The sequence below is a fragment of the Lagopus leucura genome, unplaced genomic scaffold (genome assembly GCF_019238085.1).
Source record: "Lagopus leucura isolate 7727_CA_CO unplaced genomic scaffold, USGS_WTPT01 130-12_obj-0_obj, whole genome shotgun sequence".
NCBI lineage: Eukaryota > Metazoa > Chordata > Aves > Galliformes > Phasianidae > Lagopus > Lagopus leucura.
The window spans coordinates 1-25,583 of record NW_024962750.1 but is presented as its reverse complement, the minus strand read 5'-3'; the positions used below and the strand labels follow the sequence as shown (position 1 = coordinate 25,583).

The 25,583-nt window shown below is 60.7% G+C and overlaps 7 protein-coding genes across 7 annotated transcripts; 3 read left to right on the top strand and 4 right to left on the bottom strand.

The window, feature by feature from the left end:
- Positions 1-64: 64 nt before the first annotated feature.
- ZSWIM3 (zinc finger SWIM-type containing 3) lies at positions 65-3,108 on the bottom strand. Its single transcript, XM_042890896.1, has 2 exons — positions 2,768-3,108; positions 65-1,961 (listed from the first exon to the last, which is right to left on the bottom strand). Exons 1-2 carry the CDS (start codon positions 2,920-2,922, stop codon positions 65-67), a joined length of 2,052 nt encoding a protein of 683 aa, XP_042746830.1. The 5' UTR covers positions 2,923-3,108.
- On the top strand, positions 2,906-5,439 carry ACOT8 (acyl-CoA thioesterase 8). The gene is made up of 6 exons (XM_042890900.1): positions 2,906-3,330; positions 3,404-3,540; positions 3,757-3,982; positions 4,230-4,387; positions 4,755-4,946; positions 5,033-5,439. Exons 1-6 carry the CDS (start codon positions 2,921-2,923, stop codon positions 5,149-5,151), a joined length of 1,242 nt encoding a protein of 413 aa, XP_042746834.1. The 5' UTR covers positions 2,906-2,920; the 3' UTR covers positions 5,152-5,439.
- Positions 5,440-5,861: 422 nt separating this feature from the next.
- SNX21 (sorting nexin family member 21) lies at positions 5,862-8,557 on the bottom strand. The gene is made up of 3 exons (XM_042890901.1): positions 8,288-8,557; positions 7,163-7,652; positions 5,862-6,882 (listed from the first exon to the last, which is right to left on the bottom strand). Exons 2-3 carry the CDS (start codon positions 7,637-7,639, stop codon positions 6,211-6,213), a joined length of 1,149 nt encoding a protein of 382 aa, XP_042746835.1. The 5' UTR covers positions 7,640-7,652; positions 8,288-8,557; the 3' UTR covers positions 5,862-6,210.
- Positions 8,558-9,256: 699 nt separating this feature from the next.
- On the top strand, positions 9,257-11,098 carry TNNC2 (troponin C2, fast skeletal type). The gene is made up of 6 exons (XM_042890906.1): positions 9,257-9,360; positions 10,102-10,153; positions 10,233-10,376; positions 10,450-10,564; positions 10,640-10,776; positions 10,867-11,098. Exons 1-6 carry the CDS (start codon positions 9,349-9,351, stop codon positions 10,896-10,898), a joined length of 492 nt encoding a protein of 163 aa, XP_042746840.1. The 5' UTR covers positions 9,257-9,348; the 3' UTR covers positions 10,899-11,098.
- A 97-nt stretch (positions 11,099-11,195) lies between these two features.
- On the top strand, positions 11,196-12,585 carry LOC122190809 (regulator of G-protein signaling 9-binding protein-like). The gene is made up of 2 exons (XM_042890904.1): positions 11,196-11,996; positions 12,072-12,585. The coding sequence occupies exons 1-2, from the start codon at positions 11,807-11,809 to the stop codon at positions 12,479-12,481; spliced, it is 600 nt and encodes a 199-aa protein (XP_042746838.1). The 5' UTR covers positions 11,196-11,806; the 3' UTR covers positions 12,482-12,585.
- Positions 12,586-12,685: 100 nt separating this feature from the next.
- Positions 12,686-13,934, bottom strand: UBE2C (ubiquitin conjugating enzyme E2 C). Its single transcript, XM_042890905.1, has 6 exons — positions 13,627-13,934; positions 13,516-13,543; positions 13,364-13,450; positions 13,075-13,279; positions 12,949-13,008; positions 12,686-12,865 (listed from the first exon to the last, which is right to left on the bottom strand). The coding sequence occupies exons 1-6, from the start codon at positions 13,725-13,727 to the stop codon at positions 12,807-12,809; spliced, it is 540 nt and encodes a 179-aa protein (XP_042746839.1). The 5' UTR covers positions 13,728-13,934; the 3' UTR covers positions 12,686-12,806.
- A 134-nt stretch (positions 13,935-14,068) lies between these two features.
- On the bottom strand, positions 14,069-18,163 carry DNTTIP1 (deoxynucleotidyltransferase terminal interacting protein 1). Its single transcript, XM_042890883.1, has 13 exons — positions 18,077-18,163; positions 17,931-18,001; positions 17,707-17,803; positions 17,456-17,554; positions 17,118-17,186; positions 16,726-16,782; positions 16,422-16,483; positions 15,960-16,005; positions 15,462-15,520; positions 15,212-15,272; positions 14,746-14,817; positions 14,406-14,461; positions 14,069-14,286 (listed from the first exon to the last, which is right to left on the bottom strand). The coding sequence occupies exons 1-13, from the start codon at positions 18,161-18,163 to the stop codon at positions 14,085-14,087; spliced, it is 1,038 nt and encodes a 345-aa protein (XP_042746817.1). The 3' UTR covers positions 14,069-14,084.
- Between the last annotated feature and the right edge of the window lie 7,420 nt (positions 18,164-25,583).

The window sequence follows — 25,583 nt, the reverse complement described above, 5'->3', positions numbered from 1 at the left end:
CCCGCGCGGAGAAGGCGGCACAGCGCGCCCGACGCACGGGAACGCGCCCGGCCCCAGCGGCCGCTCACGGCGCGCCCGCCGCCTCCTGCTTCACCCCCAGGTCCGGGCTCGCCTCCGCACCGCGCTCCTTGTCCCCACCTTGCTCGGCCCAGGCGTCCACGATGGCCCTGAGCGCGGAGCTGCGCTCCTCCAGTTGCGCCCCGTCGCTCTGCAGCAGCAGGTTGGCCAGCTCCTTGCTGAGCGCCTGGATCCGGTCCCGCCGGTCCTCCGCCTCCCCCGGAATATCCATGTGCTCCGGCAGCTCCGCGGGCACGGCGCGCTGCTCGTATTTTCGCCGCCAGCGGTGGCCCACCATACCGCTCTCCACGCTCCTGCGTTCGGCGTGCAGCACGGCCAGCACGTGGCGGCAGGGCAGGCGGTAGCGGTGCTGGAAGTAGCAGCTGCAGCTCCGGCAGTCGTCGCTCACCCGGTGCGCGTCTTCCAGCAGCCGCACCTCCACGCCGCCCGGCACGGCGCTGATGAGCTGCGTGGACATCTGCACCACCTCCCACTCGTTGGCACACAGCTGGTAGCCCTGCGCCGTGGAGCAGTCCCGCAGCTCCTCCAGCATGCAGGCCTGCCCCTCCACCACCACACTGGGCACCGTCTGCCTGGGAGGCTCGGGGTGCTCAGTGAGAACCTGTGAGTCAAAAGGAGGATCTGGTTCTGTGGTGGCATGCACCTGCGCTTCAGGTTTCTCCTGGAAGCCTCTCTGACAGTCCTTGGTGCACGAGGGACTCCAGTTGGAGCTTTCCAGAGGTTTGGAATCGAGACACTCTGCGCACTCCAGTAAATGGAGAACGCTTGCCTCCAAGGAGGAGTGCTGGCCAAAGAGAGCAGATAGCCGGTGTGTGACGAGATCCAGACTGTCAATGTGTGCACTGCATGAATGAAGACCTTTCTTGGTATGCATGTACCACAGCAGCTCACAGGAGAACCAGTTGGCCTGGAGGTAGGCGTACAGCTCCGCGTTAACCACGCTCTTCATCATCTGAGACAGGGTTTCCAGACTGTCAGCCGAAGTGGAAAATACTGCATTCTTCAAGGCCAGCTTCATTTCTTGCTTGGCAGAAAGTGGCATTTCTGCTGCATTCACATTCTCCTCAAGCAGTCGGACAGTGTGGTAGACAGAAAGGAGCACCTGAGCCAAAGGAAAGAGCTCCTGAAGGACAGCTTTGTGAGGGAAGGACGTGTCCACAAAAACAACCTTCACCTTTCGCCACTCAGGATTGAACTCCTTGAAAACAGCCAGCATTTTGCTGATGCTCTGTCCCGTGTCAGCTTTCAGCACTGACCAGTGCACAATCTTCCCCACTCGCTCTTTACTCTCTACTAAGAGCACGTAGAGAACGTGTTCTCCCTGGCTCTGTACCCTGTGCAACAGAAGGCTGGTAGGAAACTTTGTAAATAAGCTCTTCATCTTGCTGGTCTGGAAGTTGAGCCTCTCCAGCCCCTGCTCACTGCCTACATCAAGTGAGGCCAGTGCCCCGCTGTCTGCATTCAGGCAGCTTTTCACTACTTCAGTGACTCTGTCTGCTGCTGAGGGAGAATCATTTTCCTTCCCTGCCTCTGAGAGTGCAGGAACCCTGCACAGGGTGGATGCTCCATCCACAACTTGCTCAGCCTCAGGCAAATTCTCATCCACCTCGTTGGAGCTTTCGGTCCCTTCTGCCTGCTGCCTGCACAGCTTGACTGCAGGGCTGCCATCTGCTGTGGTGTTGGCTCTTCTGGTTATGCCAACACCAGTCAGGAAAAACTCTGTGTCCACATGTACATGGTCACTACACAGCTCACTGATCACCAGTTGATCTATGTCCTCATTATATTGCAAAACGAAGTAAGCTGGACACAGATTGGGCTGCTTCTTCCTTTTCTTATTGTACTTTTGGGTCCGGGTACAACCAAACTTCACCTGCATGAACCTGCAAACGTTGAGAAAAAGTTAATGGTGGGAGCAATGATGCTGTTAGTTTTTCAACATTTAGTTTTGACTTCTCTAGCATGTCAGCTCTACATTCAATTAGCAAACATAAAAATATACATCCACCAGATGTGCAAGGCTGGTCTACTCGGAAATCTCAGGATAAGCACAAACAGTGGGAACAAAGGAGCTAAGAGTTACAGCCACCATCACCAAACACCCCGGTATCCACAGGAGCAGGGCAAGAGAGGCTTTAAGACATGGGATTAAGTTCTGTTCTAAGGAGGACTGAGCACATCCATGGGCCCGGTCCCAGCAGAGACAACGAAGGCCTGCAGAACTCAGCACTATGAAAGGGAATCCAGATAAATCCTTTCCAACACATGGGCTAAAAGCAGCCAGGGAACATTACTGGATGCCAACACTTAAGATACCACTTCAGTTGAAAAAGGCCACAGTGATAGTTAGCAACACCACAACAGCATCATCTCAAATACCAGAAAGGCAGGTTTCACCGCAAGGGTCAGAGAGAACAGAGCTGAGCAACGACCGTGCAGAGAGCTGCACGGGGGACAGCACGGAGAGTGCATGCAGGTGTGAGGGCAGCAACACAGCTCAGCCTCACAGCAGCAGGGCCGCGACGGCACCAGCATCGCCCCGCCACCGTGACCTGGCCTGCAGGCAGGCCGCCCTGCCACGGGCACGTGGGATCGCAGCCCGGGGACAGGCGAGGGCGAAGAGGCTCAGCAGCACGTGCCGCTGCCGGTGGGCCGAGGCCTACACGACGCCGGGAGACGGCCGCCTTACATCACATCCTCGCGAACGGCCGTGCCGTGCTCCCGGTTGTGGAAGCGCACCGAGGTGCAGCTGCGCAGGCTATAGTGGGAGCCGTGGGCCTGCTGGTAGGCGCACAGGGACTCCTTGAACTCCCGGTACGTCCGGAAACGCGCCCCGAGCTCCATGGCGAAATGTGAGGGCTGGGCAGCCTGCCGGCCCTTATCAACCCGATGGAGCACCGCCCCGCCCGCCGTCCGACCAATCACAGCCGTTCTTTCCCAACTGGCGGGAGGCCGACCAACCAGCGCAACGTTTTCTGCCGCCAGTCCAGCGATTGACGACTCGAAAACCCAATCAGTTGGTGGCTCCCGCCTCCAGCCGTGTGGGCGGGACTTCCTGCTGCTCCGAGCGGCTGCCGGATGTGGCTGCAGGCAGTGCCGGTTCCGGGTCGCGGCGAAGATGGCGGAGCCGGGCGATGCCGGGGCTGCGGCCTCGGGCTCGGGTCTGAAGCGGCTGGCAGCGGCCGGGGACCTGCGGAGCGTGCTGATCACCAGCGTGCTCAACCTGGAGCGCCTCGAGGTCGACCTCTTCAGGTGCGCGGTGCTCCGCCCGCCCGTCCCTCCGCGCTGTCCGCCGCACTGACGGCAGCCGCCATTCTCCCGTTAGGGGTCAGCACCACTGGGTGCCCGTGACGAGGCGCCTTTTCGGCGGGCAGATCGTGGGCCAGGCCCTGGTGGCAGCCGCCCGTGCCGTCAGCCGTGACCTCCAGGCCCACTCGCTGCACTGCTACTTCGTGCGCGCAGGTGGGACCGCGCCGCGGGGCTCGGGCGGCTCAAGGATACCGGGGCCGGGTGGGCGGATCTGGGAGATGGGGGGGGGGGCCGGGACCGGGGCCGCCATTCTGTGCCTGCCGCAGTGGAGCAGTGCTTCTTCTGCCTGGCCCCGGCTTTCTGCCAGCGCGGATCGGGGCCCTCTGTGGTGCATGGCTGTCCCGCGGCCAAAGGCTCCCATCCACCCAGGGGACCCCAAGGTGCCGGTGTTATACGAGGTGGAGCGGACCCGTACTGGAAAGAGCTTCTCCGTCCGCTCTGTGAAGGCCATTCAGCATGGGAAGCCTATCTTCATCTGCCAGGCCTCCTTCCAGCTGTCCCAGCAGAGTCCTGTGCAGCACCAGTTCACCATGCCCACCGTGCCACCCCCTGAGGAGCTGCTGACACAGGAGGAGCTCATTGAGAAGTTCCTGCAGTGAGTGGAGAGGAAAGGGCATACCCTGGGGGCTCCCTGCTCTGTGCTGGGGCTTAGGGAGGCACAGGGACAGAAGCAGATGGGAAAAGATTGCAGCGATAACCCAAGGAGTCCCCACATGCACTTGCAAAGGAAGGAGAGGCAGGCAGCAGCAGCTGTGCCCTCCTGCTTTTCCCTGTGGCCCTGGGCTGACACTGCCTTCCATGGGTACTGGGCATTGATTTTGCTTCTCCATATTGGTCTCAAGGAATCCTAACTTGGCAGAGAGATACAGAAAGCATCTCAACAGGATCCAAGCTGAAGATGTGCCGATTGATATCAAACCTGTGAACCCACCAGATATACTCTGCACAGAGCCGCAGGAGGCAAAGCAGTTCTTCTGGGTGCGAGCCCGAGGCTACATAGGTGGGTACTGCCTGGAGGGGCCTTTGGCTGCCACACAAATCCAGGGCTGGGGCTCAAGCTCTCACACTCATGACAGAGGGCTGGGAGAGTTGTGGTCCCTATGCCCTAAAGCTGGGGGAAATGTGGGGGTTTCAGGACTGAAGTAAGGGCAGGGGGCCAGGGTGTGAGGCAATGCCCATTTGCTGTATTCAGTCCTGCAGCCTTCAGCCTGGGCCATAGCAAGGGCTGAAGGTCTGAAGTAGTGCCGCAGTGCTGCTGGGCTCACAGCTACCTTGGGGACGCACAGCTGTTGGAGCTTTACATCACCTACCGTGTCCAGATGTGTCCCACAGTCACCTGGCACTGAGCAAACAGTGGCTTTTTGCAGGAGAGACTGACATGAAGGTGCACTGCTGTGTGGCCGCCTACATCTCTGACTATGCCTTTCTGGGCACGGCGCTACTGCCTCATCGTCAGTACAAAATCAAATTCATGGTGTCCCTCGACCACTCCATGTGGTTCCATGCGCCCTTCCGATCTGACCACTGGATGCTGTACGAGTGCGAGAGCCCCTGGGCTGGTGAGTCTTGGCTGGTTCCCCGGACACCACACGGCAAAGGCTGATGCAACCCACACAGGGCTGCAGTCTCACGCCGTTTTCTGCAGGTGGGTGCCGAGGGCTGGTGCACGGACGCTTGTGGCGCAGGGATGGGGTCCTGGCTGTCACCTGTACACAGGAAGGAGTCATCCGGGTGGAGCAGAACCCAAACCAGAGTAAACTCTAGCCAAGGAAGCCAGATACAGCAGTTGGACTAAGCTCCGTGTGCTGGGGTTGAAGCCTGCACCAGAATACCTGTGGCAGAGGCAGGACCCCGCGCAGCAGCAGAAGGAGCAGCAGAAGAGAAGCAGCTTAGTCCCACAGGTGGAAGTGTTGGTGCCAGCACTTCAACACTGAGGTGATTCTGCATGGGCTGCAGTGTTACTGCTGTCAATTGCCAGCTGTGCAGCGTAATGGCGCGCTATGCTGAGCCACTCTTCACCCACAGTAATAAAGCTATCACGTGAGCAGCTGAGCTCTGTATCCTGGACTTTGTCCCCTCAACTCTGGGTGACTGTGTGTAGCTCAGATCTTCTGGTGGCAGGGGAGGAGAGGGCAGCACCAGGACACTTGGGGCTGGCCGTGCCCTGCAGCACACAGGTCAGAGAAGAAAGTGCTACTGCAACGCTCACATGGCTTCCTCTTCTCACTTCTGCTGACCTCCTTGTGCCCTTATGGTAAGCTGCTGCTGCTGCTAGCACCTTGGTCTCCTCTTTGGAGCTGAGCTGGAGAGGGGAGCACAGCAGCCACAAAGAAAGGGAAGAACACGGCCGTTCCCACCTCCTGGTTTGGGAAGTACAAGGTCTTCCTGCTGGTGGGTGTCTTTGTGCGGTGCCTCAGGGGGAAGTGAAGCTACACAGATACTGCAGGAACCCCTGTTCTTTCTCCTGTCACGGCTTTGTTAAAGTCCTTTTTATTTTCTGTTATTGGAAATTCCTGGCTGGAAGCCTTTCTGTCCCTTTAATGCAGTGCCAGTGTGTCTCAGCTAAAGTCCTGTCTGTCTTGAGAACCCCAAGGAGCAGGTGGCTCCTGACAGGTAGTGTGAGCAGCAAGCAACCAGCACAGATGGAAAAACTGATATAGAAAGTGCATTTTCAAGAGAGAGCTCCCAGAGGGGCCAACCCTGATCCCAGCCACCACATACAGACTGTGCCATCACAACTCTGCCTCTGTGCCCCATCCCAACCCTCTCTGCTCCCTCTCCCGCCCCAGAGCGCAAACTGTCTGCACCCCACGGCCCCTAGCCTCACTCCAGAGGTTCCTTGATGAGATACTCCTTCAGGCTGGGCTGCTGCTGCAAGGGCACGCCGGCCTCCTGCAGGCCCTGCAGCCGGGCTTCTGACCGCCGCTTGTCCTTGCCCACTTTCCAGGCCAGGTGGACGTGAGCCTGGAGGAAGGGCCCCAGCAGTGGGTGGCTGTCCTGGGCCTCCAGCAGCTGCAGCGCCTGTTCGCAGCAGCCGTGGGCTTCACCCAGCTGGTCCAACTCCTGGTGGCAGACGACCAACCCGGCCAGCGTCAGGAGGAAGCGGCCAGAGCCGCACACCCCCAGGCGGTCCTGCAGCCGGTAGGCGTTGGCCCAGGTGGCCAGAGCCTCGCGGTACATGCCGGTGCAGGTGAGGCGCTGGGCGGCACGCAGGTCCTGCAGGAAGAAGAATTCAAGGAACTCGGGGGAGCGGCGGATCTCGGCGATGGAGTGCAGGTGGGACAGGAACTGCTCGAAGGCTCGGCTCCGCTTGGCGATGGTCTCGGCCGTAAAGTTGCGCCGCAGCCTCTTCCTGGGGAAGGCGATGCCCGCCATGTCACAGCCAAAGCGGCCACGCAGGCGGCGGTTCAGCCGCTCGAAGTCTGAGTAGCGACGGGAGATGGCGGCGGGAGCCTTGTCCAAGTGCCCCGAGCGGATCAGGTAGATGGTGTAGAGCTGCGGGCAGGGAACGGGGGTCGGGAGGTGCTGTGCTGGGGGACACGGCCCCTGGTGGGGCCGGGGCTGAACCGAGTGCACAGCAGCAAAGGAGATGAAGGGATGGGCACGCCGTGCTCCAAGGGCGGCATTCACACGGCGGAGCTGCGGGCCGTAGTTACCTGAGGCTCATCTGAGCCGCAGCACCATCAGAGCAGCACGGGGAGAGACAGAGAGAGGTGAGCGCCCGCCCGCCCGCCCGGACCCCCACCCGCCGCTGCGGCCCCGCGGGCGCACTCACCACGTACTTGGAGGAGCGCTCGCTGACCACGCTGGCGCTGGTGACCTCGAAGAGCAGCCGCTGCGGTACGAAGCTGCTCCGCGACCGCCGCCACAGCTCCTGCAGCTGCCGGGTCAGCAGGCTGCCGGGCCGCGCCGCCGGGCCCCACTCTGTGCGGGGAGAAGGGCTCAGCGGGCGCCGGGGCGGCGGGAGCCCAGGGCACCCATCCCAGCACCTGCCTCCGTCCTGCGCGCCATCCCCCGCCTGCAGCTCCTCGCCGCCGCCGCCGTCCTCCTCCTCCTCCTCCTCGTCCTCGTCCTCCTCGTGCCCGCTGAAGCTCAGGGTGCCGCTGAGGCGCGTGGACAGCCCTTCGGTGTCGTCCTCCAGCTCCGAGCTCTCGGGGCAGTCCTCGGCCTCAACGCCGTCGTGTGTCCGCTCCTCCCGGGCGCCCTCTGCGCCCAACGCGTGCCGCAGGCGGTGCAGGATGCGGGCGGCCATCCCCGCGGTGCGGCTGCGGCGACGGGTCAGCCCCGGCCGCCCCGACAACGGGACGGGCACGGGGGGGGGGGGGCGGGGGCAGCGCGGGACCCCGCACCGGGACGGCCCCGCTCCCGGCCGGGACCCTCCGGCCCCCCCGAGCCGGGCGCACCCTCAGCCCCGCTGCCCCAGGAGCAGCCCCGCTGCCGCGGTGGGCGTTACGCACCGTACCGTACCGCGCTGTGCCGGGCCGCGCCGCGCCGGGCGGTGCCGAGCGATGGCCGCTCCGCCGCTGCTCGTCCCGGGATCCTCCCTGCGCGGCTCCGCCTCCGCTGGGAACCCGGATCGCGGCGGGGCTGTCACGTCCCGGCACGGCATAGCGCGGCTCGGCACGGCGCGGTCCGGCTTTCTCGCTGCCCGCACAGCCCCTGCCCTGTTCCTGGGCACAGCTCCCTGATTGCCACCACCCTGCGCTGCCACGGCACCCTGACACCTCGGTACCCCAACACCACGACATCCCAACACCACGACATCCCAACACCACGACATCCCAATACCCGGCACCCTCACCCATCACCCCTGCCCTCCTCAGCCTCGCCACAGGCTCCTGCTCCTGGGCTGCAGCCATGGCCGGTGCCGGGCACTCACCGCCCTTATTTAGTGCCATACCCACTCTGTCCTTGCTGCTTTCTTGGGAATGTCTATTAATATCGAGGAATGATCCAGCTGCTGCCATCACTCTGTCCTTGCTCCTCGCTGTGCTGTGCTGCCCCATCCATGGGGTGCCTCAGAGCTGCCCCAGCACAGGATCCTGCAGACCGACAGTCCTGCTGCAGCCCCAAAAGCCCTTCTGAAGAGCCGCACAGGGCACAAGGGCCGTGGGCCACTTGGCCAGCCAGTCCCAGGGCCATTGGCCTGGCAGAGACACAGCTGTGCCGCGCTTTTGAGGAGGCCGTGGGCATCATTCCCACTCTCCCAGAGTCACGGAGCAGACGTGCCACTTCTGGCCCTGCCAGGCCCAGGCGGCGGCTGCCAGCAAAGTGGGAAGTCACTGCAAGGCCAGGTCCCACTGTAGGACCCTGCTCCTCATCCACCTGCAGCTCACAGCCAGTGCTGCTCTGGGGCTGGGGGCTGCTGCTTTGCCTCAGCCCCTCCAGAGCAGAAATAAGGGGTGAAAGGAGGGGCCGATGGTTTGGGCACAGCCAAAGCAGCCGGGTACTGAGGGGTGAGGGAGGGGGCACAGCCCCAGCGCTGCCCGCCTGCCCCAGTCTGTGCTGTGGGGTTAGCAGTGGTGCAGGCACTGCTGTCCAGCTCTGTCCGTACTGCTGGCCTGACATGTGGGGAGCCCAGTCCTGGTGTTGGGGATGCCACTATTTGGGGCTATTTTTAACCCTCTCCATGCTGAGCTGTCCTGGTGCAAGGAGGTGTAGATTAAGGGGCTGCACTCCTGCCAAGAGGCCGTGTCCCTCCCTGCAGGGCTTGAATTTCTATCCCGACTTCAGACCCACGTTTAATCCCCCGCTCTTGGCCAATAACGCTTTGGCTAAATTAGGTAAAATGAGCCTGGTGCCAATGAGCGGGGCCGGATTTCCACCAGGGAGCTGATAGGCTGCTGGGGCTGGGGGCCAACGGCTGGGGGCACGAGGACACTACAAATTGGGGAGCCAAGGAGTGTCTGGGGGCTGCTGGTGCAGGAGGTGGTGACTCCCTGCGGGAGGAGAGCAGCAGAGATGGCGTCGATGGTAAGTGCTCCAATGGTGCTGGGGTGAGCGGTGGCTGGGCCAGAGGTGTTGGGCACCGTGATGTGGGGCTGCCAGGCACCTCTATGGGGCGATGGCAGAGGGACAATTCCTGCAGGCTGGCTGTGGCGGAAGGCAGAAGGGACGTGGGGGCAGCGGGACATGTTCCCCATGGCGTATATCCCCCTATGGGACGCGTACCCCTATGAGACATGCCTCAGGGAGGGATTGCATGGCTGCCTGGAAGTAACTGGTGCATGGGGTGATCAGAGCTGGATCTGGGCTATGTGAAGGCGCTGAAAGCCAAGCGCTGGGTCATGCGACACCTCTGTGGCCCCAGACAGCCCTCGCCTCCAGGAGAAACTCAATCCGGGGCAAACAGGTGCCCGCTCAGCACTGCTCCCTATAAGGGGAGTTGAGGAGAGTTCAAAAATAGTGTCGCGTGCCTGGGATGCCAAGGCAGCATGGCGGCCCCTGCGTCATGGACCCCCGGTGGGCGGCTGCATGGGGCTTGGGGCAGCTGAGCTGCAGGGCTGCCTGAGGCCTTGGCTCACTCAGGGAACAGCCACGTGCTGTAGAGCTGAGCTGGACAAAGGCTTTGCAGCTGTGTCGGGAGGCTGAAGTTTTGCACTGTGCCAGATACTGCTGCAGACACCTTTATGCTGCTGACCCTGGGCAGGGGCTGTGCTGGCAGGGCAGGGGTGCATGGGGCAGGAACTGACCCCTTCTCCCTGTGCCTTACAGACGGACCAGCAGGCGGAGGCCCGTGCCTTCCTCAGCGAGGAGATGATCGCTGGTGAGCAGGGAGAGGAGCGGGGCCCCATCCTGACCCACGCCATTGCCTGAGTCCCAGCACTGACCAGTCTTCCCTGCAGAGTTCAAAGCTGCCTTCGACATGTTTGATGCGGACGGTGGTGGGGACATCAGCACCAAGGAGTTGGGCACGGTGATGAGGATGCTGGGCCAGAACCCCACCAAGGAAGAGCTGGATGCCATCATCGAGGAGGTGGACGAGGACGGTGAGCAGCTTCCATGGGGGCGGTGGGTGGCTTGAGTGCACGGCCTGACCCGCATCGCGCTCCCTCCCCACAGGCAGCGGCACCATTGACTTCGAGGAGTTCCTGGTGATGATGGTGCGCCAGATGAAAGAGGACGCCAAGGGCAAGTCTGAGGAGGAGCTGGCCAACTGCTTCCGCATCTTCGACAGGTGAGGGGGGCAGTGCCTGCTGGCACCTGTCCTTGGTGGCGAGCAGGGCCACATCCTGCCATTACTCTCCCACAGGAATGCTGATGGGTTCATCGACATCGAGGAGCTGGGTGAGATTCTCAGGGCCACCGGGGAGCACGTCACCGAGGAGGATATAGAAGACCTCATGAAGGATTCAGACAAGAACAATGATGGCCGCATTGACTTCGATGGTGAGCGGCAGCCCTGACCCTGCAGCTTGCTCAGCCCCTTTGGGCTGCGTGTCTGGCACAGCTGGGTCTGATGGTGCCGCTTTCTTGCAGAGTTCCTGAAGATGATGGAGGGCGTGCAGTAAGGGATCAGACATTCCTTGGGCCGGCTGCGGCAGCCAGCCCTGCTCCTCTGCCCAGGAGTGGCCCCGCTGCAGCACCTGGCCTCGCTGCTCACCCGCTGGAGCCCTGCAGCAGCTTGTGCCCCTCGGCCGGCGGCTGAGCTTTTCCTTGACTCTGACAGATGTGGTTTATGGATGAGCCTCATTAAAAGGGGAAAGGCTGAGCTGCCAGTATGGGAGTGCCTGGGGGGGCTGTGGCACTGTGCCCCATGCAGGGGGACATGGGGGAGCGCGCAATGCCGTGCCATAGCCTGTACCAACCAGCCTGACCTGCGAGCGTGTGAGCAGCGGTTCCCATGGGCTGCTGGGTGGGCGCCAGCCAGCGCTGAGCTCAGAGTTTCCATCAGGAGCACTCGCTTCCCACGACAGCAGCAGCAGGGAGCACAGCCCTGTCCTCCCATGGTCCCAGCAGGCAGCACTGGGAAGTTGCTTCTGCTCACTCTTGGCAGGATGTGTGACGACACTGGATTTTGGAAAGGGAAAGGGGGGAAAAGGGGGGAGAAGGGGGACAAGCATTGCTGCAGGGTTCTGATGGAAAGGATGGGGTATCCTATCAAATAAAGTAGGGGGGCTGCTGCCCCCCCCCCAAGACAGCAGCCACCCCTCTGCGCATGCATTAAGGCAATGCTGGAAAAGCCAGCCTGGTCTGTGCCAGCTCTCCCTGGGGACTTGCGTCTCTGTGCAGCCTCTGCAACTGGGGAGGAGCACAGCCACAGGGGCGCCAAGAGCAGAACATCTCAGGGCCAGGGCTCACAGGTCCAGGGAACACCAGTGCCTGTGGGAGCAACGGGACAGGCACTGTGCAGGACCCCGGCTCAGGACCCATCCCCGTCCTGCAGAGCCAGCGAGAAGCTGAGTCCTTATGGCACAGGATGGCACCAGGGCGAGGGGCTGCTTCTGGCTGCAGGGCACGGGGGGTGTGCATGGCCACCCAGACTGCGCTCTGCAAGGCAGCGGCGGGGCACCGACAGCTGGTGCTGCAACTGGGGAGCAGCGCTGATGGCCCCCAGCTGCGCGAGGAGCGGCACAGGAGGAGCGCGGAGGTGCGGGAGCTCAGTGTTGGTAAGGGTCCATGCAGTGGGCAGAACAGGGACTGAGCAGAGGGGCTGCAGCACACTCAGCATCTCCATCCTGCAGGGCTGCAGAGCGCACTGCTGGCGTGGCTGCGGCAGGCAGCGGGCCCTCAGGAGCGGCGAGAGCTGGAGCGGCTGTGGGTGCTCTTCCTCTCTGCCCTGGAGCTTTTCCTGCAGGACCTGTGCTGCGCCCACCACCTCTGCAGCATCTTCTCCCCAGGGGTGGGTGGTGTGACCCCACTGCGCACTGGGCTGGGGGGGTGGCGAGGTGGGAGTCCTGAGCTGCCCCCAGCCCCCCCATGCCTGGAGGAGGAGATGGAGCAGGTGAAGGCAATGCTGGTGGAGATGGAGAGCACGGCCAACATCCCACTATGGACAGTGGAATCCATGCATGTGGTGGGGCCAGGGGAGGGCACAGCCCCCGTGTCCTGCAGGCCAGGGCCTGGCACTGAGTCTTGCTGCAGGGTGCTGTGAGCTGCGGGCAGGAAATGCAGGGTTGACTTGGCTCAGGAGGATGGGACCCCATGTGCCCCGAGAGCTTCTCCTGCAGGGCAGTAATAAAGCCCCACACTACCTGATGTGTATTTGCGTCCTTCCATCCCTTCCATCTACCCTGTAGTCCCCCTAACACAGCATTGCAGGTAACCCATCTGTGCAATGCATGTAAGCAGATGGAAGAACCTATAGATGTGTATTTATTTATACATTAACCGTAGGTCGCACTCCAGAATTAAGTTAAAAACAGCCTATAATACAGAAAGGCGCAGCAGACAGGGGCAAGGGGGTGGTGTGGTGGGGGTCAGGTCTCCTGGCTCTTAGCCTGCTTGCTGTACATCTCCCGCAGGTACTTCTTGTAGGCTGTAGGGAAAGGAGATGGAAGCTGAGGTTGGAGCCAGGGCTGTGCCACTGCACAGCTTGAGGAGGATCCTCAGGACACTCACCAGCCTGGTTCTTCCACAGCTCTGCAGCATGCGTGTTCAACGGGCTGTCAATGTTGGGCTCTGGGGACAAGGGCAGGGTCAGGATGGGTCAGAGGTGTCCACGGCCCCCACGCCCAGCACACCCACCTGCCAGCAGGCTCTGGATGGACAGCAGGATGGTGCGCACGTCATACAGCGCCGACCACTTCTCCTTCAGGATGTCGAGGCAGATGTTGCCCTGAGCGTCCACGTTGGGGTGGTAACAGGGCGTGAGGAAGCGCACCGTGGGTGCGGTGTAGGGATATCCGCTGGGGAACTCCAGGGACAGTTTATAGCGCAGCTCCTCGTAGGCCTGCGTGCGGCAGTTAGCGGGGTGGGGGACCGGGAGGGAGGGGGGGGGGGGAGGCGCGTCGTGCGGTGCCGCGCGGGGTCTCACCGTGCCCGCCGCGCCGTCGATGGTGCCGATCCAGCGGAAGAGGTTATCGGACTCGGGGAAGGCGGAGATGCCTTTGTCGCCGGACATCTGCGAGGCAGCGCCATCAGCGCCGGCCCGGCACGCACCGCCCCTCTGCCCCCGACCCCACTCACCATCAGCGCCACCAGCTCCTGCTGCAGCCTGCGGGGACAACGCGTTACGGGTCGCACCGGCAACCGCGGGCGGGGCAGCCCAACCGCCTCCGGCCCCCGGCCCGGCCTCACCTCTTCCCCACGGAGCCGCGGGCGGCCGTGGCTCCCGCCTCGGCCCCTTTGCGGGCGGCGGCGCTGGGCACGGCGGCGGGGTCGGTGTTCTGCGAGGCCATGACGGTTCCAGGCCGCTCCCTCGTGCTCTCGCTCGGCGGCTTGCTAGGCTGGACTCGGCTCGGCCCGCTCCCGGTGCGGTGCGGCTCAGCTCCGATCCCGGGTCCCGGCCCCGCTTCCCCTGCCTTCCGTTCCGCCCCCGCTCCCGCACTCCGTTTGAATGTTTCAAACTCGCGACGTCTCCACCAATCAGCGCGCACTTCCGCTCCCGCCAGCCAATCGGACACAGCGAAGAACGCGGCTGCTACGGAAACGGCGGGTGGACCCGGAAGAGGTGGGACAGCGCATGCGCGAAAGATCCCCGACCCCCCCCCCCCCTCCCCCCAGCAGGCGTGGAAACGGGTGCGAAGCAGTGGCTTTTATTGCGGGGCCGGGGGCAGGTCTGCGGGCTCGGGATGGCCTTCGGGAGGACCCTCAGGAAGGGTCTCGGGGGGGATCTCAGGGGGCGGCGGTGGGTCCCCCCCATTGCGAAGCGTCTCCATGTACTTCTGCATCTTCTCCGTCATCCAGGCAGGTGGGACGAAGGGCTTCAGCTCCTCCAGCCGCAGGTCCACCGAGTCCCTGTGGGAGAGCAGGGTGAGTGCAGGTCACAGGCACTTGGGGCAAGCGAGGCCTCACAGGGTCCCCGGCCCTGGTATCCATCCGAGTGACCCCACCGTTTGCAGGGCCCGGGGCCTCACCTGTAGTCATCAGTGGCCGCCAAGTCGCGGATGTCCTCTTCCAGCAGGAGGTAGGCCTGCAGCAAGGCGAGACACGCGCTGTGCTTCTGCTGGGGTCTGCGGTGCCCGCAAGGCAGCTCTACCACCCCATCCCTGCATTCCTGGCTCTTGCGCCTGCCCGAGCCCCGGGAGCAGCAAACGTCTCTTGGCCGAGGTGCCCGAGCCCTGCCTCTGCCTGTCCTGCCACGTGGCCCTGCCCGTGGCGTGCTGCCTGCCTCTCTGCTCCTCCGCCCCTGTCCGACCTGAGCGGGTTTCCGCACAGTTCTTGGGCTGCAGCGGGCACAAGCCCGGGCGTACTCACCATCTTGCCCCCAGTGGCCCTCATGTGCTGCTGCTCTGCCAGCCATTGCTTATCCTGCGGGTCGGCTGCGTACTGCAATAAAGCAGCAAGGACCTGGCTGAACACAGGACACAGACCTCCCACCTGGACCCCCCCTTCCTGTGGGGCACAGCCCATTCCAGTGCTCTGCTGTCAGCACCTCCCCCCCTGCGGCACGGTGCTGGGGGCTCCCAGAGGGAGGGCTTAGCCCTGCCTGCTCTCCTCTCAAACAAAACCCTGACTCTAGGCAAAACCAGCACCTGAGATGCTGTGCTACCATTAACTTATGTTTTAGTGTGCTGGCCAGGTTGTGTGTACGTGTTCTAAGACAACAAATGGGGTGTGGGGAGGAAAAACCAAGCGAGCCAAAGCACGCGTTCCCAGTTCCCATCACAAACTGCTTCTGAGCAAACCCCAAAGGAGGAGGCATCCTGCGGTGGTATCTGACCTTAAAGAGGTGGGGATGCTTGATGTAGAGTCGCCCTCTTGTTCCTCCCATCCCGAGAGCTCTGAAAAAAGAACACAAGCGGGTGTTACACTGGGGCAGAGGGGCCCTGCAGCAGAACGGGGCACCTCCTCTCCTCCCAAGACCCCAGCCCTTCCTACTGCTTTCGAGGCAGAGAAGTGAAGTGATGGGAGGAGTCTTACGGGCTCCTGCCTGGGAGACACCACCCTCCATCAACAGGGCCATTCCTTACTTGTTTGCTCGAGATCCCAGCACAAAGGTTGTGGTTTCAGTCAGTCGGGATGGATCCCACTACAGAGCAATTGGAAAAGGGGCAACATTAGAAATGAAGCTGGTGCCAGCCAATGCTCCATGAGCCTCAGCTCTCTGATGGGGAACCTTAAGAACTGCCCCCTGATTTGGGAAGGAGGGAGGTAGCCACAAACCTCTGGATTGCCACAGAGGAAGGAAACTGCATCACTTTGGGCTGGTCTAAGCTGTTCCCCTTGTGGGAAACACTTGTGGGATCCTCCTGGCTATTACTAAGGCTCTCCCCATGTCTCCTAACAGCTGTACCACACCACAGAGCTACAGTGTCTGGAGGAAGCAAGCAAAGGCTTCCAGGCACTGTAAAGACTCAGCAGGGTAGGGCACAACTTAGGACTGTCCTGTGCTGCCGCTGCAGGCAGGGCTCTGCTAGCGGAAGGGAAGGGAGGAGAGGGTGAGCCCAGCAGCAGCAGCCAGCCAATACCTTTGGTCCATCCCTTCTCACAGGCTCAGAGACTTTGAGCTTCCACCTGAAGGGAAGGAAAGTGAAATGAGAATAGGTCCTAGAAAGATCAATGCAGACAGAAACCTCCCAGTGGCAGGAATCTGAGCTTGAACCCTTCCAGATCCACCCTCTCCCATTTTCCACCTCGCTCTGGACCCTCATCTCTGCTGTGTTCCCTGCTACCATCTGTGTCACACACAGCTCACTGCATCATCCACCCGGTTCTGTGCATCCCGTGGCCCTGTTTAAAGCTGTTTCCTGGAAGGCTTTCACCTCCTGTGACTCAACCTCAGCCAAAACTTTCTTGCCCTCTGACATCTCTCCCTGCACCTCTCTTGTGCAGGGGGAAGGAGACCACAGGTTTTGGTGCCCCTTACTTGAGCCAGTTTTGCTTCCCGCTGCCCCCTGAAGCACAGGAAGCAGCTTGAGGCCAATACTCACGCAGACATGCCTGAGGCCCCACGATCATTTGACAGGCTCTGTCCTGGAGGCCGTCCCTTTCTCTGCATGGAAGAAATCCTTCAGTCATTCAGTAGTGCAGTTAGAGAGGACCCTTTTAATTATCTGTTCCCTCCTACAGAAGCAGCTATTTTTACCAGGAGCACAATACCAGCATGAGAGCAAGCAACTCTGAGCCTTCACAAAAGTCATTCACACTTGCACATGCTCATACTGTGGTAATAACCAGGAGCAAGAAACAGGTCTCCCAAAAGCATAAAATCTCCCATGTGGAAAACCCTCCTACCTTTTTGGGAAGGGGGCTTCCTCGACGATTCAATTCCTCATCTATCAGTCGGGCACGCTGGAAGAGGAATGGTGGGAGGATGGAGACGAGCCCTTCTCCCATCCCAGTCAGGCAGGACCCCATGCACACAGCCCACAGCTCTCATTTGCTGACTCAAGGCAGAGAGCACAAGGGCACAGAGAAACTCTGCAGCCACCCCATAGCAGTGTGAAGCACTCAGATGCTATGCCCGTGGTCTGCACTGATCTGTAGGTTACTTTTTCCCACAAGACTAACATTTCCCAGCTCCATCTCCTCACTTGCACAGTTAATGGATAATTCCAACCCCGTCATTCTATTCCTCCCAGCTTTAACAAATCATTTAATCTTCTGGGAACAATAACAACTTTTACCTTTGGTCCCATCTGCTCATGGGGCAACCTGGACACAACTTTTTTGCCATCAGAGAACAGCAGCTTGGCCTGCAGGAAGAAAAGGAAGGTTACCTGATTCTCGGTGGAAAGGGGGTCTGCTAGCAACCCCTGCTTCACCCTGTGACAGAGGATCTGTGTGCAAAGGCACCTGTGCTGATAGGAAAGCCCCAGGCCACGTGAAATGTATAAGCCACATCTAAGGATCAAACTCTTTGTTGACAGCTGGCCACTACAGACTCTAAAGATTTGGGTATATCTGCCCCCAAGCCTTGTCCCAGAAATAGTTTCAGAGCACTTTCACGTGTGCTTGTGCCCACCTGCTCCAGGCAGCTCCGACACGTCTCCTGGATGAGTTGCTCTGGGTCCACCTCCTCCCCAACGTTGTCACGCACATTGAGTGCTGCCTTCTGGAAAAACTGGGGAAGGAGCAGCAAGGTGTCAGCAGCCAGGTGAGCTCTGGCCTGGGTGCAACGCCCAGCTCCCCTGCTGCACCCAGAGCAGGGTGTCCAGAGCCGGGCCCTGGCTCCCAGTCCTCTGAGGCACTGTGGCTGTGCCCTGTACAGCTCACCTTCATGTACTTATTGAAGACGCCCCGGATCTCCTCGTTGATGCTGGGTTGCAGCACGGCTCGCAACAGATCCATGGACACGACCGGGTCAGTGAAGCTGTGGGAGCAGACGGGGAGTCAGGCGAGGTGCTGGCACCGGCCCGGCAGCCCCACTTCGCTCCCCGCAGGCCCGGCCCGACTCCACCCCCGTGCAGCCCGCTCCCGGGGTCCCAGCCCGCCCGTACCTGGTGGTCATCTGGGAGCGCCGGCCGCGCCGCTGCACCTGCCGATGCTTGATCATGATGTTCCATGGGCTCTGCGGGACACAACCGTCAGCCCCGAGCCCGCCGCCCGCCCACTCGCCCGCGCCGCCGCCTCCCGCCCGCCTCACCGTGCCGCCCGGCTGCTCCTCGCCGCCGCCCGGACCCTCCTCGCCCGGCGGCCCGGACTGCTGCTCCCCGTCACGGGCGGCGCCCATCGCGCCCCGCTCCCGGCCCGCGGCGCCGCTCCCGGAAGCGCCGTGCTCATTACGTCATCGGAACGCGACCCGCGGCGCGCGCCGGAAGTGGCAGCGGCTTCCGGTGCGGGCTGCGGCCCGGGGCGGCTTCCGGCAGATGGGTCCGGCGGGGCGATCCTGCCCGCTTCCTGCCCGCCGCCGCTTCCTGCCGGACTCTTCCTCGCCGTGCTCCCCGCGGCCCAGCGCTGAGTACCGAAGCCCGGTTTCTCCGTGTTCCCACTCGAAGTGTGGAGGACGCACGGTGACTTTCCCACGCCTTGCTGGCCCCCAGTAGCACTGCACAGCAGCGGAGGTTTTTCTGTTGGAATGACAATTGCAGGTTTCTTTGGTAGGGAAATCCGTTGTGTTGGTACTTGGATGCTTTCAAGCCAGTTATAAAATAAAACTAAACGAACTGGAATTCGGGAGGATGGGAAGCATCGGGTGTCGGTGACAGTCTTCCATTGCAAAAACCCAAACCAGCGATGCTCTCAGCAGCAGCACACAAACAGCAGTGTGACACTGCCCTGCTGAGCTCCTGGGGCACAGCTGGTGCTGCTGGCTTTGACCAGACCGGCCTCTATGTGCTGCTCCATCGCTGTGCTCCAGCACCAGGGGCACAGAGTTGCTTCCTGTTCACTGTTCCTGCACTGTAGTAGAACAGCCACATATGGAGGTGCAAACTGGGGACTCAAATCTGTGCAGAGCAGGGCCTGTGAAATTCACCTTACCAAAATGCTTATTTCTGTACACAAACATGCTTGTAAAACATTTGACTTCCTAATTCTCTAAATTGAGACCAACATTTGGATCTACAGAAGTGTAAATGTGCCGTAGTGACAGTTCTGTTCCAAAGGAACCTGGGGTTGCAGCAGAGCAGTGTGGCAGTGCCCTTGGAACTGCATGGTGGTGGCCCTGGGAGCTCCCAGTGGCTCTGGGAGCTGTGCTGTGCTGCTCCTCGGGTCGTGCCCTGAATCACTGCCACGCGCACCAGCTGAATTCATCCCGTGCCTTCGTCATTTTTGAGGTAGAAAGGAAGTAGATAGTAATCTGCGGTTAAAGACTAATGGAGATAATTGCACAGTTATCATCACCAGTGCCAGCAACACCTCTCCTGTGGGGTGTTTGGAGGACAACGTCAGTGCCACCTGCAGCGAGTGCACCGCTGGGTACCGGTGTCTGCTCTCGCACCGGGCAGAGACCCATAAGAGGCAGCACCCACCACCGTGCAGAGCTGCTCTGCATGCTGGGGCTTGGAGGGCTCTGGACAGCACAACGGGTGGCAGGGAACCATGGTGAGGTGGGTCCTGGGGGAGCTCTCACAGTGACACCACCGTGCTGAGATGTGGGGCACAGGGACTTCAGCGGGTAGGGGCGGTTCACAGGGAAATAGCTCCAGAATTGAGTCATAGCCACAAGGAGTGGAAGAAACCTGTACTTCGAGCTCATTTCTTGCAGTAAGCCTTCTTCCCACGCAGGTTTGGTGGCATGCAGGCCCTGCACCTTCCCACTGCCGAGCACATGGCCCCCATGCTGCCCATGTGTGGCCTTTGCCACCATTTGGATGAAGCTTTCTGGAGCAGGAGCTTTGCCTTCTGAGTTTTCAGAGTGGTGTGCACTTGCAGTGGTAGAGATGTTCTTTGTGCAGAGCAAAGAGACACAAACATGGTGGCACACTGAATTCTTTGTTCACTCTCAGTGCAAGCCCAGGACAGAGGCTGGCAACATGGAGCTGAGCTGCAGTGCCTGCCTTGGGCAGCTCTCCTCCATGTAGCACTGTAGCGCTCCGTGTTCTGTCTGCCAGGAGACATTTATTCCCGCTGGTTTTAAAGTACACTGACATTCAACCCCGCACAGGTGGAGCTGAGCTCCTCCAGGGCGATGGAGGGAGGGTCATCCCCTCCCTGCAGCTCCTTCACAAGCTCGTGGAACTGGGAAAGTGCCCCCGGGCGTGAACGAAACTCTTTGACGTCACGAGCGCCCATTAAGAGTTTATGGGCCGAGAAGCGGAGCAAAGGGAACCTCGAGGAGGGCTGACCGCAGCCCGGTGTTCCGGTGTCTCCTCTTGTCCCGCTGCTGCGGGTGTCCCACGGTGCACGCAGGACGTGGGAGGTGCCCGGGGCCGCCTCTCTGCAGAACCTTAAATCCCGGCGCTGCGCCGGGCGGGCAGGGTGCTGGCAGCATGAGGGCGGGCGGTTGGCTCCTGCTCGGGCTGCTGGCCCTCGGCGCCCCGCTGCACGCCGCGCCCGCTGCAGGTGAGCACGGCCCCGAGGCCAGGGCGGCGCTGCGAGGTCGGTGAGGTGCGCTGTGCGGACGGCTCTGCTTTGCTCTTTGTGTCTGAGCACCTTCTGTGTGTTCAGACCTCCTAAGCTTCGGGTTCTACACAACGCTAAATATCATACAAGTTCGGTTCAGAGCCCACCGGCTGCAGACGCTTCTCTTGCTTTCTGTTACTTCCTTCTGACGCTGCTTTTCTGGCGCTGTTGGCTGGGACCGGGGCTCCCCATACCCGGAGCGCTGGAGGATGCAGCCCGGCTCTGCCCGGATGGGGCTGGTGCCAGGGGGGTTCTTTGCCTGGAGGCTGAACCCCGGTGAGGACAGAGCCCGCAGTGGCACCGGCACGCAGCCGCAGTGCTGGGGAGGTGCTTCCTTCACCCCGACCTGTGCCATGGACTATATGCACGTTCCAGCCATGCTCCCAGCAACCCCTCCGAGGCTTTCAACCTGGGAGTGCATTTGCAAGAGGGAAAATTCCCATGAAAGAATCATTTTTCCTCCTTACTTTTCTTTTTCCCTCAAGAAAAATGGCCAACTTTCAAAGAAATGGAAATCACATTTCTTTCTGTACGAGCAGCAAGCTGATTTTAGAGCAGTGTTTAAAATTCTGCCCGTCTCCTCTTCCAGAGCACTCAACTTGCAGCTCACTACAAGTTGGGCTGTTTGATGTTTAAGCTCAGACTAGCAGGCAGTAACTGCTCAGTGTCAGCCAGACGTGCTGCTGCTCTGCAAAGAGGCGCTGGGGCCGCTGCACTGCGATGAAAATGTGTCTGCAGAAATACCTTCATCATCTCCTAAGTGTTCTCCTTTAGAAACTTGAATTTCTTTAGGTCTCGGATAAGTAGTGACTTGAAGCCTTTCGGCTTGCCAGCTGTCAGTGGCTGTGATGCCTTCCTTCCTAACGTTTTGGTCCCATTCCATTTTAGAGAGGAGCTGTGAGGCAGGCAATGTATGTCAGCAGTGTGCTGTGCTATTTCTGTGTGTTTTCTTGCTATTGCTTAACAAAAAACCGTGTGCCCTTGCTTCACAACTATGCTCAGTGCCGTATTTATGCCCTGGTTAAATAATACGCAGCATCTTCATTTCATTTTGCTAAGAACTTGCTGCCGTCGGTGTTTCATCTTTCTCCATTTCCTCCATCAGGAAGGTGTAGCTCAGGGCTGCACGGAGCAGCAACCATCCTCCCTGTGACCCAGCCGCCGGTGGCGGTGCCAGCAGACACCCGGTGCTGGCAGCAGGACGGCACCCAGAGCCCATCTGTGCAGCAGCAGCCGGGGGCAGAGCAGGGCAGTGCAGAGCAGCACCTGCATGAGGAGCGGCCGGCGGTGAGACCTGAGCCTGAGAGTGGAGAAGGGAGCAGGGAGAAGCCAACAGCGGGCAGCACACCTGCAGCGAGGGAAAAGCAAGAGATCACAAAGAAACCCAGCGTGGGGAAGAAGCCAGGGTGTGAGGGGAAGGGTGGGGTGGGGGAAAAGCCAAAGATAACTCCAGGAGCAATGGCAAAACCGGGGAGTGGGGGTGGGGGGAAATTGGAGAGTGGAGGGAAAACTGAGAGTGGGAAAAAGCCAGGGACTGGGGGAAAGCCAGAGGGTGGAGAGAAACCCGTGCTGGGGGAGAAGCCGGAGGTGGGGGGAAAACCAGAGGCTGGGGGGAAGCAGGAGAGTGGGGAGAAACCTGAGTCGGGAGAGAAACCGAAGTCCGAGCATGGAGATGGTGAGAAGGGTGATGACAGTGATGACGACGATGATGACGATGACAGTGATGACGATGTTGATGAGAAAAAAGGGGATGAGGATGATGAGGACGATGACCATGATTATTACTATGGCTACAATGATGACGAGGGCTATGATGATGGCAATAATGGTGGTGGTAACGATGGCAGTGATGACTATGGTGGAAATGATGAGAATGACTATGGAGATGACGGTGGATACGGTGACAGTGATGACTGAAGATTACAGTGGTGAAGATGGCAGCGATGCTGGCAGCAGTTGCCACAGTGATGCTCGGTGACCAGCACTGCAGGGTGTGTGCAGGGCACAAGGTGCGAGGACAGCCCAGGGCAGGGGGGCACACGGAGCTGCCCCCAACCTCCCTTCACCTCATTCTGCCAGGGCCAGTCCTGAACATCAGCGCTGTTTTGGGCAGGACCTTCTATTTCCTAATAAATCCCACAATGGGCCACTTGTTCAACTCTACAAGCTGTCCCTTGTCACAGTGCCTGGCATCTCCAAGCCATCTGCGAGCTTGCAATGGATGTACCATTCCCAGCTTCTTCCATAAACCCAGAGATGGCCCTGACACATCACAGCCTGGGTGAGCAGCCTGGTGTGAGGGCTCCGGGCAGGATGTGTGTGCTGGCCTCAGAACCAGCTGGCTGCCATGGCACTTTTCTCCCACAGGGGCTGGGGGTACAACCAACCAGGATTCACCAGGAGGCTGACACTGCAGGAACCAGCAGAGCTCATTGCAGATGGGCTTTAATAGTAAGGAAGAAGCACAGAGACCCCCGTGCCCAGTTCTGAGCTGAGGCTGGAGGGGTGGATTTGGGATGGGGGATGATGGGTGCTCGCTCTGCAGTCGATGGATGAGTCCATGTCCGGCTGCCCGGCTATCTGACACGAGGCTGCACAAGTGGGGTCCTTGGTCCAGGTCCAAACAGAGGCTAGGTGAACCCTGGGGAGGGATAGGAGCACCCTAAGCCTTTGGCACACTGGGCCATTCCCGAGTTTGCTGGTCATGGTGCAAGGGTGTTCTCTGCTGTGGGGACACAGCATCCCAGGCCCTCCCCGTAGCCCCGTCCCTACTCACCTGCAGCCACCAGCCGGGCCCAGAGGCAGCAGAGCCCCAGCAGCAGCAGCAGCGACAGCACCCGCATGATGCAGGGATGGCAGTGTTGGGGCCACGTCGAGTACAGGCAGGGCTTTAAATCCTCCCCAGGACAGAGGCTGGTGCCAATGACCGTGTCCCTGCCACAGCTTCGTCCAAGCGTGACTCTCACATCCAGGGGCTGGTGCTGCTGGACACAGCAGGCAGGGAGCATAGAGGTAGGGGATAGGGGCTGGCTGCTTTGCTTTGGGCTCTGAGCAACCCCAAGAACTGAGCTGTGCCATGATGTGCTGCAGCACCCAGCATGCCAGGGATGAGTAAGGGGCCAGGTGGGCAGCGGGGCTGGGGACCCCACTTGGGGCTGGGCACTGCAGGGCAGGTGGAGGAGGCTCCTGGGCCAGGCGGTGTGGAGCAGCCCGTGATGCCCTGGCAGCTCTCAGGGCATTGTTCTGCCACCAGGAACAATTGCTGGCTCCTGAGGGACATCCTGTGACCGGACATGGTCCATAGCCTCGTTTTGCCCGAGCCTGGCTCTGTGGCTGGGGGCTGAGCTCAGCTGGTGGCCACCAGCCCCCCACTCTGGGGTGCTGGCGGGTCCCAGTGCTGAGAATGGGGATTGAAAATGATGTATGAAGCCAGGATGGGGGCCTGAGTGCCTGTCACACTGTGCTGGAGCTGCCTCTCACCTCCTACTCCATCCTCAGCCACAGCTCTGACTGTGCCTCAAGCCCTGCAGTGACAGCTCAGGTCCTGGCTCTTCCCACTGAAGCCCCCCAGCACTGCAGCCGTGCTGTCCCAGGAGCTGCTGCTCCACCATATGCAGGACACAAAGTGTGGGCATGGCAGTGCTGGGGCTTCCCCTGCAGCACCAGGTGCTGGCAGCAGGATTGCTGTGTCAGGCTGTGCAGGCAGGCTGCTGGCACGTGTGTGTGTGCGTGTGCGATGCCAGCTGGGCACATGTGTGAGCGTGCAAGCCACGCTCTGTAAGCACATACACGCAGCCCGAGCTGCTTATGTGCTGTGTGCCCAATGAACCGTGCACACACGTGTGTGTGTGTGCTGTCTGAGCTGCCTGCATGCACAACTGCACGTTTGCTGTGGGAAGGGGAGCAGCCGGGTGCAATGACACTGCTCCTCGCCCCTGCCCAGTGTGGGCTATGGGGACAGACCCTCCCCACTTGTGTCCTCCCCAGGGAGAGTTGGTGCTGATGGGTTCAGTGTGGGGCCAGCGGGCGTTGCTGCACTGCAGCACTCACTCTGCCCTTGGCTCTGCCCTGCCATGCCCAGGGTGGCACAGCCCTGTGGCCTGGTTCCTGCCGCCCTGGGAGGTGCCACATTCCTGGGTGCTCTCTGAGCTGGCCTGATCGCTATTCCTGCTAAGGTGGAGGTCTGCCCAGCACTGCTGTGAGTCAGGCCGAGTGTCCCCAGGGCAGGGCAGGATGGGGCTGTCCATGCAGCTCTGCAGCACTGGGCATTCCCCTGTGTGGTTCCCAACTTTTCCGTGCCCGGAGCCCCCCGGTGCTGTGAGCCCCATCATCCCCCACTCGGCCCACTGGACAGAGGGGGCCATTCTGGAATATGATGTTGGTGGTTGTAATGACTGCCTGGGTAGGTGAGGTACTGCAGAGAGATAGTGGTGGAAAATTGTAGCCCTGTGGATTTTGGCTCTGTGGCCCTGCCCTCCTGCTGGGTGCTGGGCTGGAAGGTCCTGTGCAACTGGGGGATTTCTCAGATAGCCCAGGACAGTGGGAGAGGCGTGGGCTGAGCTGTAGTGGTGGGGAGGTGGGGGCCATCCCATCCCCAGCCTGTGCCACTTCTCTGGTATCCTGTGCCCAGATATTGCTGGGGGTCTCAGTCCCATGAGATTTGGGGGAAAGCTGCAATGGGGCAGAGGCATGCGGGTGGCACCTCCCTCTGGACCTCACCTGGGTCCAACTTTCCTGCCTCTCCCCGCAGAGCTTTCCTCTTCCTTGACTTCCCCATGGGACAGTAATTACAACAGTAATTAGGAAGACAATTATTCCTGCTGAATGGGAAGAACTTAATCTGCTTCTCTCTGCCTCTGCTGGTTTCACCTCATGCACACCCACGTGCACCAGGTGCTGCTGGGTGCTGGGGTGTGTGCACTGCCCCAGGTCTGTCCTGTTGGTGTCTGTGCCAGGGCTGCAAGGAGCTGCAAGCAGGTGGGGGGCAGTGTCCCCATCCCAATTCCATTCCAATTTCCACCCCCTTCCCCATTCCCATTCCCATTCCCATTCCCATTCCCATTCCCCATTCCCCATCCCACTCCCCA